Source organism: Bos indicus x Bos taurus, chromosome 8 (genome assembly GCF_003369695.1).
Source record: "Bos indicus x Bos taurus breed Angus x Brahman F1 hybrid chromosome 8, Bos_hybrid_MaternalHap_v2.0, whole genome shotgun sequence".
Classification (NCBI taxonomy): domain Eukaryota; kingdom Metazoa; phylum Chordata; class Mammalia; order Artiodactyla; family Bovidae; genus Bos; species Bos indicus x Bos taurus.
The window spans coordinates 63,234,975-63,247,197 of NC_040083.1; the positions used below are offsets into that span (position 1 = coordinate 63,234,975).

Here is a 12,223-nt window from a genome sequence, read left to right on the forward strand (position 1 = left end):
CACTTCATGCGAAGAGCTGACTCATTGGAAAAGACTCTGATGCTGGGAGGGATTGGGGGCAGGAGGAGAAGGGGACGACAGAGGATGAGATGGCTGGATGGCATCACTGACTCGATGGACGTGAGTCTGAGTGAACTCCGGGAGTTGGTGATGGACAGGGAGGCCTGGCGTGCTGTGATTCATGGGGTCGCAAAGAGTCAGACACGACTGAGCGACTGATCTGATCTGATCTGATCTGAGAGATAATTTTGTAAAAATCTCCCATAAAAACTTGAAGTTTAAGGGGCATACTGGTGAAGGCTGGATTCCCATTCTTCAGCAACAAACACAAACAGATCAATGAACTCTGCAAACTGCCACCTGCTGTCTTCGTAACCTTCTTGGCGAGATCAATTAGTGATAACAGCCATCAGAGGTGACTGCCTGAACTTAAGGCTGCAGGCCTCTCCCGGGATGTTAAATTGAGATGTCGAGGCCCGCAGCTGTTTGAGAGAGGCTGGGCGAAGGATGAAGATTGGGTCTATTATTATATCTGGAGGAACTCATGGGTCACCCTCTTTGCCGCTGTGATCGCTTCTATATGAGGTCCACCCACAGGGAATGAGGAGGTGATCACAGGAAATAGTTTAGAAAGAATGGGCCCTCTTCTCACAGTCAAAAATATTCCCAAGAGCCCCTTTCAATTTCTCCATGCCCAAGTGCTCATGTAAGCCTCCCAGCCCTGACCCAACTGTGGGGTAAAGGCTCTCAGTGACTTCCTGGAGAAACTGGTGCACACGATAGGATACAATGAGATTCTATGAATTTAGCCTTTGTCATAGGCACCACAAAATAAATACGGTGTAGTTTCAAAAGACAAACCAGAAGAAACATTCACTAAAGGAGGGATACTGCTGGTTAGAGCCCTTGTATCTTGGTCTGACACACCCAAAAGATAACTGGGAGGAATTAAAACATGTTCATCCCCCCCAAATTTTAAGCTTTGGTTTTTTACCTGGAAACTCAGAACACATTCCCAAGTAGCCTTTGAAGGGTTATGGATATTAGCTTGTTGATGAATTCAGTGTCTCTTTGGTAGAAAAGCCTTCTTGGAAGAGTCTATTAAACCACAGTATACGGCCTGAGTGCTAGGGAGGAGGGAACTTGGCATTGCACCCTCACTCCCCAGGGCATGGCACAGGGAGAACTCGCAGCACAGGGACCTTGTGGTTACCCACACATGGAGTTTTGCTTACTGAACTGTGGGAAAATCCAGGACAGCTTCCTGGTTTTTCCTCTCATAAGCAGAATGGAGTCCCTGCTCCAAGGGTCTGGGCTGACCTTGGACAGTGACTGGCAATTGTTATCTACCACCTCTCTACCACTGGGTAGGGAACCCACAGACCACATCATTCTTCTTTGCGCTCCCAGCTCCTAGCACCCAGCACAGGATCTGCTAAGGAGCAAATGAATGGAGGAATACATCTGCCAGAGCCCCAAGCAATTCTCAAAACGTCGCTATTTGAGACTCACCAGGACTACTTGTTGTTAATAATGGGAATTTTCTGGCGCTACTGCAAAGCCACTCAATCAGAAGTTCTGAGGCAGGGCTAGGAAATTTGCATTTTTAACAAAGTTCCCTGGGAGGTTCCCACATGTGTATAGACGTTTAGGAATCCTTGCCCTAGAGGAACTCTGCGGACTGGGATTCTCAGGATGCTCTGGGCTTTTGAGACCTAACAGCCAGTTTGAGCCTGAGTTTTATCAGGTGTTTGTTAGAAGAAGGGTTTCCGGGTGAGAAAGCATTCTGAGATTTGCAGAGCAGAGAGAGGTAATGACAGGGCCAGAAACCGGAACTGTGGGCTCAGGGAATCAGAGGTAGCAGGCACCCCAGACCATCAGTGTACAGCTGGGGACACAGGTCCTATTCTCCAGTGTTCTCGGAGGAAGGTGGCTGGGAGGAGAGCTCTTAAGAAAATTAAAGACACTAGGGCCCCAGACTAAGCCAGAGTCCCGACCTGGGGTGCCCGAAGAAATCTCTTTAACACACCAACTGGCAGCCACAGGCCTGGCTCCCAGGCGAGAATGCATACTGAATCAATTGAAATTGAGTCACGGATATAATTAATTTAATGTGTTTAAACGATTTTCCGTATAGTAAACAAGCTGAATGAGGGTGACCCAGAATAAAGTGTCTGCCTGAGAATGGAAAAATGGATACTGTGTGTGCTGTATAATGAAAACCCTTCAGCAAATAGAAAATGCTTCAATTTATTTCTACCTCCTGTTCCCTTCCTTTCCAACTCTTTATTTATGTCTGAACTTGGCCTTCTGCGGTCTCCTTGGACCACAGGGACACTTTTTATTTTGTCAGAAATTGGTCTTTTTTCTCTGATCAGAAGACAATTTTCATGAAACCTGTCTCGAGCCCAGTGACAAGCACATATTAATATGTGATGAAGGGGATGAGGAAGGGGAAAAAAAACCTGAAGACCTGTTTCACTATTGCAATCTTTTTCTCAACTAATGGAAGATTTGTATAAAGAGGAGAGAGGCAGCACCGGTGTGGTGACGGCAGGCCCATCTGAGCTACTGTCCTGCCTAAATTGAACCTTCTTTCTGTGTGACTTTGAAACTCTCCATCCGTACCTCAGATACTCATCTGCAACCTGAGGGGGTTGAATTTGAGGATCTCTAAGATCACTTTCAGTTCTGACATTTGCTGAATCATGAGTCACAAATGAGACCAGGCATAAATATGAGTCAAGGAATGTCCCATCAAAAAGAAACTCATCTTCAAGCTGTGTAAAGCCTTTCAGGCAGCCTCATCTAATTGCGCATCAAGTAGGGATCATGTATTATTTGGCAGCATTTAGGAGTAGTTATAAATGATCTCCACCTAAGCTACATCAGGCATCTAGACAAAATGCTGCATTTTAGGATTAGGAGAGGCTTCCTAGATTCTGTAGCTCTCTATCCAGCCACTTCAACTTGGGATACTACAAATTCATTCTATGAAATAGGAAACAAAGCGTGACAAGATGGCCTGAAAAAGTGGACCCATATTTTGAGACAGCTTTGCCACAATGCTACTAGTGGGACCCCTGGTGAATTCCACCCTTCTCTAAGGCTCTGTCTGTGAATTTGTTCCATGGACAGAAAGGACTTCTAAAGCATTTGGTGCTCTGCGGAGCCTTTCTGAGGGAGAGGTGAGGTGGGATGGGATGTGGAGGGGGCTGATCTGGAAGGGCTCTGGGCTCTTCTTCCATTCACCTGAGAATCTCCTCTTTAATTTATATTACACACCAGGGACCACGTACAATCTGATAACAAGAAGTTCTGGGGATAAAACAAAAGAACTTTTTGAAACCACTGGGCTGAGGAAAGCTGTTAAAGTTTTCAGTCTGTGTCCAGGATGCACTGCAGACATGACCTTTACCGATAACTAACAAGAGCCTTCACTTCTGAGCTGTGGGAGCAATGTCCAGGTCTCAGGTCAAGAGGGGCTCTATTTAGGAATTTGGAACTCTCCTTCTTTTTAGCAAACCTCAATGTTCCCCAATGCCCAGAGCAGTGGTTCTAAACTCTACTGTGCATTAGGGGGTCCGTTAAACCACAGATGGCTGTGCCCCAACCCTGAGATTCTGATCCAGTGGGTCTGGGGTTAGGCTCAAGAATTTGCATTTCTAACCAGCTCCCAGGAGATGCTGGTGCTGCTGGTCAAGGCACACTTGGAAAACTGTTGGCCTGTAAGATAAGGCCAGCCTCCTTAGCTTTCCCTACAGAGCTGTGCCCCAGCTCACCTTCCCAGCCTCACCACCCTCCCTTTCAATATTCCCAACAAAGTACATGCACCTCACCACACTCCATCCAGCTGGACCGCCAGCCCCCGTCTGCAGGTCTAAGGCACAACCCCAAAGATTCCACTTCCAAAGTCTTCCATGACTTCTTCATCAAAGGTCACAGAAATCCCTCTAGGCTCACACAGGCTCTCCCGTGGTGCTGAGCACTTTCAACCTCTTAATATCATTTGAGTCTAGGTCTCAGCCCTGCCTCTGGACCACAGTCTCCAGGACAAGGAGTCCATCTTATCCCGGAGTCCACGCCATAGCCTACACTCAGCACCTGCACAAGTCCCGGCCCGTCAGACCAACAACCCAAACCTGAGCGCATGCGCAAAGGAGCATGAACGTGTAAGAAATACCCCAGTTAGCTCATCTTATATACTCTCAAGACAGACGGATTCTCTAAATGCCTTTTTAAATTAGAACAACGGGCAACACTTTAGCCATTTCAAACTACTCTTTAGGCAAATTTCCCTAATTTTCTGGGAGCACTGCTGCCGCTGCTAAGTCGCTTCAGTTGTGTCCGACTCTGTGCGACCCCATAGACGGCAGCCAACCAGGCTTCCCCGTCCCTGGGATTCTCCAGGCAAGAACACTGGAGTGGGTTGCCATTTCCTTCTCCAATGCATGAAAGTGAAAAGTGAAAGTGAAGTCGCTCAGTCGTGTCCGACTCTTCGCGACCCGACCCCATGGACTGCAGCCTACCAGGCTCCTCAGAGTACTGGAGTGGGGTGCCATCGCCTTCTCCATTCTGGGAGCACAGTCAGTGACAAATACATCATTGTGAGACATAAATGACTACCACTTAAGTTCATGACCAGAAGGTAGTGTGATGCAGCTTTTAAGAGCTAGACCCAGGTTCAAATCCCAACTCTACCTCTGATTAGCTGTGGTACTTAAATGTGCCAAGCTCCAGGCTCCTCAGCTTTATTGGGGGTGGTAACAGCACCCACTTCCTAGGGATGGCACACAGATGCAGTGAGACAATTATTAACTACAACAACCACGAGCATTTCCTCCGCATCTACATGTGCCTAGCACTGGGCATACATCATCAAGCTAATCTACATAAATGCTTAGCAAACATCTAGCACATCATAAGCATTCAAGAAATAGTGATTCTCATTGTTCCCAATTTTCCTGACTTCTGTACAGCCATTATTATTCCCATTTGCCAGCTATTTCAAGAATCTTAAAACTCAGAACAAGTAGCTTGCTCAACCAACTGCTAGGGCAGTTTTTAATTTGTAACAGCTAATGTTTATGACTGCCTTGCCAGGTAGGTATTATTTCCATTTGGGGGCTGAAAAAACTCTGTAGTCTGAAGACCATAGCTTGAAAGTGAATGCCCAGGATTTGAACCTGACTCTGGATCCAGAGCTTCTGTTGACTCACCCCCACCCCACCGCCTGGTGGATTCCACCTGCTCTGTGTCAGCTCACTATGGCCTTTCTAATCCACAAGTTATAGACAGGTAGTTTCCCAACACATCAGACAGCGTTACTGGCCATGCCCGTTTCAGCAGCCTTGCAACCACAGAGCCCACAGGAAGTTATTTCAACAAGCGAAAAATGAAGCATATATCAGAGGGCCTGTAACACAGTGCCTCTTGCCCTGTGTGTCACCAAGGGGCGCTAAGGAAAGCAGAGCCCAGGGGCCTGGGACTGACCGTGACCCCGAAGAAGTTGGTCTCGTTCATGGCATTGAGGATGATCTTGCCCAGCGTGTGGTCCGTGTAGTTGAAGTCCTGGATCCGCTGGTGCCGGCTGCTGGCGTGCAGCGTCTCCATGGCCCTCTGGAGCGTCTTGGCGATGACCCAGATGCCGTCGTAGGCATACCCGTGGAACTTGCTGGGTCCTACTCCTGACCGCTTGTTGTTGTACTCTCTCTCATACTGCTGTGGTGTCTGGAAAATAAGGAGACCAGGGACACCAAGTTACAGCCAGCTGGGACATGAAGCACATGGTGCCGAGAGCTGACACTCCCCAGTGCTTATCATGAGCCAGGCATGGTGCTAGGCTCTTAACGTGCATTATCGCATCTAACCCCCACAACAACCTTGTACACTGGGACTATTACTGTCCCCATTTACAGATGAGAAAATTGACTCAGGAAAGCTAACTTGCCTAGGACCAAGTGAGTGGCAGGGCTGGTATCTGAACCCTGGCTGTCTGCCAAGACCAGTGGAAGGAAAAATGCATCCCGAGCAGGCCTCCTCCTGACATTAGCTGGGCCTGGAGCTACATTAACAGTGGAGGCGTATACACCATATGTCTAAATATAAAGTTATAGACAACAAACAGACTGTTGAATAAAATATTTTCTATCTTTTTGTCATAATGGGTTAAAGGAAGGTGAATAAACCTTCCTAACAAGCTGGAAGGCCAGGTTTGAATTCAGAAGTCTGAGACCCCTCGGAGCTTCAGTCTGGACACAGAAGCACAGGGGAAGCTAACTTTGCTCAGGGGCCCACCCCCTTCTCTTCCCACTTGACTCCATCCCACAGACCAGTCAAGCCAGTCCACTTTCTTCTGGCATAAGTAGTCCCATGACCACCCTGAGGCTCAGTCCTCCCTGAAGAGGCTCCTTGGACCCTGGATGCGGCTCCAGGCATTTGGGCAGGGAATTCAGGGGATGGCCCAGGATTAGGAGGGGTGTAGGCTCTGGGTGGGCAGGTCCCTGTGGCCTTGTGGATTTTGAACCCCGTGGGGCTTGAGTGAGGTCCTCTTAGAGCATGGGACCCCGGGCAGGTCCTAGGTGTCCAGTTGTAAGGTCCCTTCTGATCTCTACATTGTGCTCTTCCCTTTCATCTTCCAGAATATAGCAGGGTCTGCGAATAACTTCACATTAAAAAATTTTTTTTCTCCCATTGAGCTGGATTTCATAAAATAATTTCATTGGTAATATTAACATTCTGATTGAGGCCACAAAGTAATGAAACTGCCTTTTTACTCTAGTCCCTGAGGCTTATAGATCCAAATGAATGCCGCTCCAGGGGAACCCATTACCCTCAGCTCTTCATGGGCCTTTTCTCAAATCACTTCTGAACTCCTCTGCCAGAAATGTCATCAGAGCCCATGGCTTAGTCTTTGGATTAATCCTCCTTGGGGACAAATCAAACATAGAAACCAGAACTCATTGTCAGTTTATACCAGAAAAGGCCCCTTAGAGACAGTCACACATGCCCTCTCAATCTGCAGCAGGAGACACAGAGAGGTCTAGAGACTTGCCTAAGGTCACACAGCATGCATATGTGTGTGTCTCTGTGTGTATAGCCAGACTGGTCTCATTTTATCTTTGCTGCTTCTCACATGTTTGAATTTTGAAGTCATAACTGCCTTTTGAAAACCACCCCAAGTTGTTTGGGGCCAGTTCTGGTATCCGAGTAGAGTGGTGAAGCTGAGCCATTGAAGACTGGGTTACTCCGTGGCTGGATCTCAAGTCTCTCGCCCTTGGCTCAAGGGGTTAGCAGAGCCTGGGTACAACCAAGCCCCTCCAAATGTGGAATCTGCAGACAACCAAATGAGGAATCTGCCTGGCCAAATGTGAATGGTATCCCAGCAACAAATCGACCACCTTTAAAAAAAAAAACCAAAAACATTTTGGCTCCTATTGGATAGCTCAGGTTTTATCTATTTATGATTTCCTTTGGAAATGCATCATGTCCAGTCATCACTGTTCTGTTCATCAGTCAAAATACCTGGCAGAAGTTCTTTAATTCCAAGGGTTCTTCAAGGAGACAGCACCGTCTCCAGCCCAGCCCAGCTCCTCAAGCCCTTTCTCATAGGTAACTGCACCCCTCCACCTGGAGGCTGGCTCTCCACAGGCATCCTCTGCCTGCTCACTTCTTATCAGGGAGCATGAGATAGTGTATTATAAGGCTTCCTGTTCCCTGAACCTGTTGGGTCTCCTTCATTCACACCAGACTTGTTTGCACTTGAGGCTGTTGCGCTAGATGCCTCGTCTGCCAGGAAGCTTCTGCCCCAGCTCTGGCCTGATATTCTCGGCACACAAACGTCAACATGTGTCGTTTCTCAGGGATGCTTCCCTGACCCACCCTTTCCACAACCTCCTCCTGCCAGGCAATCTCTATCCACTAGTTTTATCTTCTTTATTGCAATTTTTACTTCCTGCAGTGCATCTACCCGAAGAATTAAGCTCCAAGGGGTCAAGGGTGTTATCTTGATCATAGAACCCAAAACAATACCCACAGAGACCCTTTCTAAGCATCGGTTTCTCCATCTGAAAAGTGAGGAGGTTGGACCAGGTGATCTAGAAGCCTCCTCCTGGTGAGTGATCCAGGCAGGAGCCTGGCACAGTGGTAAGAACACAGGACTTGGAAGCAGGTTTACCTGCCTTCCAGTTCCAGTTCAGTGGTTTGGTAATGTGACCTGGGGCTGGGGTCCTATCTCCTACAGGTCTCTGCATCCTCCCATCTAGGTGGCTGTGACAGTTCCATGAGTGCACAGCATCAGTCCTGTGTCCAGGATGTGTTGGTGACCCAAGAACTCCAGTCACTGCTAGTAATAGTACAGTGGTTGTTCACCTGGCCACCTGGAACAACTGCTCACCCAGGATGCCCCAAAGACCCAAGACTTTGCTTGTGCTGATAGCGGGTAACAGCCCTCCAGTGTGTGAATGGCCTACTTTTACTTCCTTAGCTAATTTCCAATTATTGGACATTAAAGCTTTTTTCTAATTTTTCCCAATTACAGGATTGCAAAAAAAAGCACCCTTGTATCTAAATTTTCTGAACACATACTGATAATTATTTTTTCGGAAGAAATTCCCAGATATATAATTGCTGAGGCAAAAGGTATAAAAACCTTAAATGCTATTCACACATCTAAAGGGCCAAATTATCCTCTCCAAACATGAAAAGCTAAAATTCCACTCTATAGAAAGTGCCCATTTCCTTCCATCCTGGCCCACAATAGGCATTTCTTTCTTTCTTTCTTTTTTTTAAGCTGCTCAGCACGCAGGATCTTGGTTCTCCAACCAGGGAGCAAACCTGTGCCCCTGCAGTGGAAGTGCAGAGTCTAACCACTGGGCCACCAGGGAAGTCCCTCAATTTTTAAAATCATTGTCAGTTTCTCAAGAAAAAAATGTACATCTCTTTTCATCTTAATTTGCATTTCTCTAGTTAACTATTAAGAGTGATCTCCACATATAGATGGGCAGCTTTCACTTCTGAGGTGTGTTTCCTCTTTATACCATATTGGTATGGTGAGAGTCACAACTTTTAGTGCTTTGTTTCAACATATCCTTGTTATTTTTCTATTTGGCTATATTTTTCTTGATTTTAAAATGTAATTTGGGGGAATTCCTTGGCAGTCCAGGGGTCGGGATTCCATGTTTCCACTGCAGAGGGCCTGGATGCTATCCCTGCTTGGGGAACTGAAATCCTGCAAGATGCGCAGTGTGGCCTAAAAGAAAAAGAAAAAAAGAAATTTGGGTATATTTCAGGCTATTAATTCAGCTATTGGCTATTTTTAAAGTATCAAAAATTTACCTGAATTGTCTATTTATCTAATTAATTGCTTAAGCATCAAAGGAATGAGGCCTCTTGAACTCTTCTCTCTAAGACTTTGCTGCTCCGAGGCTTTTTCTGATGCAGGCAAAGGCATCCAAGGGCTGGTGGTGTCTCTTTGAGTCCTGTTTGTTCAACCTAATGAGTACATTCAGATGACGTTTCAAGACGTCTTCTCTATCCAGGACATGCCACTGGGGCATCCTTGAAGGTTTCTGCGACATTCTTAAAGTTGTTGCGCGTGGGAAGAGTCAGACCTTCGGCGAACAGACACAGTATTGCCTCACCAGGAGGTATATGAATGTAGTTTTCAAACTTCTTTGATATAGTTTATTGGTGATATTTCCATGTGTGTAGATAATAGAGGGGATCAAGATCAGACTGTTTATTCAATTTGACATTGGGGCCAACACAAGTCCCTATATATTTTTTAGGTGTACCTCTTATAAATCCCTATCTTTTCTATCTCATAAAACTGTTCATCAACCAGAGGAAAGGGGGTTGGAGAACACTGGCAATGTCCCTGTTTACCTCACTTCTGTGGGTAAAGTCCTTGGAGTGGGACACCCCGGTAGCTTAGGCCTGAAAGGTGACCTCATTCTCCCTGTCTTTGCAAGCACCATGCTGAAGTCATTGCTACCACACTATGTCCGGGACCATTCATCACTGTTCCCCGGTGAAGCCGGCGCCGATCTCCCTCAGGCAAAACAATGACAGCAGAAACAGACACTTTCACAATTGTCTGAGAAAAGCTAATAGTTGTTCTTAAAGCAGGTCTCCAATTATTCAGGGCAGAAGAATTTCTTCCGCTGTAAAGCGGACACTGAAAACTGATTGATTACTTATGCTCTGAGGTCAAGTTTATCTTGAGAGGCTAAAAGTTTCTGAGAAAACAAGTTTTATATGAAGAGTCCCAATTACTGACAGGTTGTGCCCCACATATTTTTGAGAGGCAGTTGTTGGAACGTGGAACATCTTTTCATACAGAAATCATGTTATAAATAGTGGTTAGGTTCCCAGGCTAGCCCACACAAGTTTGCTACCCCACACTGTGACTAAACGTTACGGGTCTGTCATTCCAACAGAACCAAGCTGAGTCCTGCTTCTTGGGAGACGGAAGTCTCATGGACAGAAGAGAGGAGAAGGGGAAACATCTCCTTCCATATCTCCAACTGCCACCCCCAACCCCGCAGAGCGGCAAAACCAGCAGAGTTTCTCTCTCGAACCCTTCGTGGGACGTTGCAACCAGAGTCTCCTTTGGAAGGTACGCTAGGGCGCAGTCTCTTTTACTCCAGTTCGTAGGTCATCCAAGGAGCCTGTTGAGAATGCAGGGCCCTACATTTGTTTTATTGTGTCTGTGGGATAACTTGGACAACTGTATTTTAAAAGATCTTTTAAGACTTCAAGAATACATAAATTGGTTAACATTGATTAAATCCCTCTCACAATCTGATTATTGGATTTTCTCAATAGCAGCTTCCAGGTGTTTTTCTGAGCCCTTTCTCAGACTCTTTCAGTGCTGGGAAAGTCACTATGTCCTCAGGAGGAGCCTTCCACTTAAGGAATGCTTGACGTCTATGAGATCAGTCTTCCAGATACAGAGTTTATACCTATCTCCCTGTAGCTTGCTATGTCTTTCTGTGGAGCTGCAAAGAACATGTCTGCTTCCTCTTATCCATAACATCTGTCAAAGAGCTGAAGTTAGTGACATGCTTACCCTGTCCTCAATGCGCTCTTCTTCACCTTTTAAGCAAAACAGTCTCAGTTCAGACATCCAATCTATGACAAAACAGGTTATATGAGACTAAAGCTCCCATGAAAAACATTAAGGAAAGCAGAATAAAATATAAATATAGCTATCCAAAGGTATCAGAAAGCAACCAGGACATCTAGGACTTGAAGAACCAAGATCCTGGAGGGAAGAGAAATGTTTTGAGAAGAGTCCAACATTCTTCGCTGCTTCCCCTGGAGGCATTTGTTGATCTGCAAGTGGGAAGGCCAGTTGTAGGAACAGAAAACAGTGGATCAGTGTTTTCATCAGTCCCTCAGAGATGGGAAGACAAAAAACTATAGTTCAGGGTTATCAGGGTGGCAAGGCTTATAGGGCCAAGGTCTCAGAGAAAGAGGAACCACAGGATACCAGTATGCACACTGACATCTGTACTTGTGATATTTGGTGATAACTAAGCTGCATAAGGGGCTTCCCTGGTGGCTCAGAGGTTAAAGCGTCTGCCTGGAATTCAGGAGACCTGGGTTGGATCCCAGGAGAAGGAAATGGCAACCCACTCCAGTATTCTTGCCTGGAGAATCCCATGGAGGGAGGAGCCTGGTAGGCTACAGTCCATGGGGTCGCAGAGTCGGGACACGACTGAGCGACTTCACTCACTCACTTACTCAAGCTGCATAAGGAGGATGGCATGGCAAATCACTCCAGTATTCTTGTCCGGAGAATACCCATGGACGGAGGAGTCTGGCGGGCTACAGTCCACGGGGTCGCAGAGTCGGATATGACTGAGTAACTAAGCACAGCACAAGCTGCATAAAACAAGGAGGATGAGAGGCCAAGTGAAAAGTGGTGGCTAAGGGGATAAGAACACAAGCAGGTATGTTTAAAGTCTCAGGACATTAGGAACAAAAGTTGGAATCCAGGGCCAGTAAACATCCCAGGATTTTAGTCTAGAATGTTAAAGGACAGATAGGAATAAAGTCAAACCAAAACAGACCAGATATTATGAAAACTAAAGCAAAGCCTGGAATCATCTCAGTTCTTGACTGGATAAAGTGAACTGCCCCTATTCTGTTTGCTCAAAGAGAAAAATCTTCTCTGAAGAAAGATAATGCCACCTGTAGCTTCTTTCATTTTTCATAT

General features: G+C 46.3%; 1 protein-coding gene across 2 annotated transcripts in view; it reads right to left on the reverse strand.

Annotated features, from left to right (window-relative positions):
• Window positions 1–12,223, reverse strand: part of GABBR2 (gamma-aminobutyric acid type B receptor subunit 2) — a 369,523-nt gene that overhangs the window by 133,018 nt on the left and 224,282 nt on the right. For both annotated transcript variants that reach the window (XM_027549741.1, XM_027549742.1), the window contains exon 7: window positions 5,494–5,730. In XM_027549741.1, the coding sequence (XP_027405542.1) occupies window positions 5,494–5,730 (237 nt within the window). The remainder of the gene's footprint in view (window positions 1–5,493; window positions 5,731–12,223) is intronic.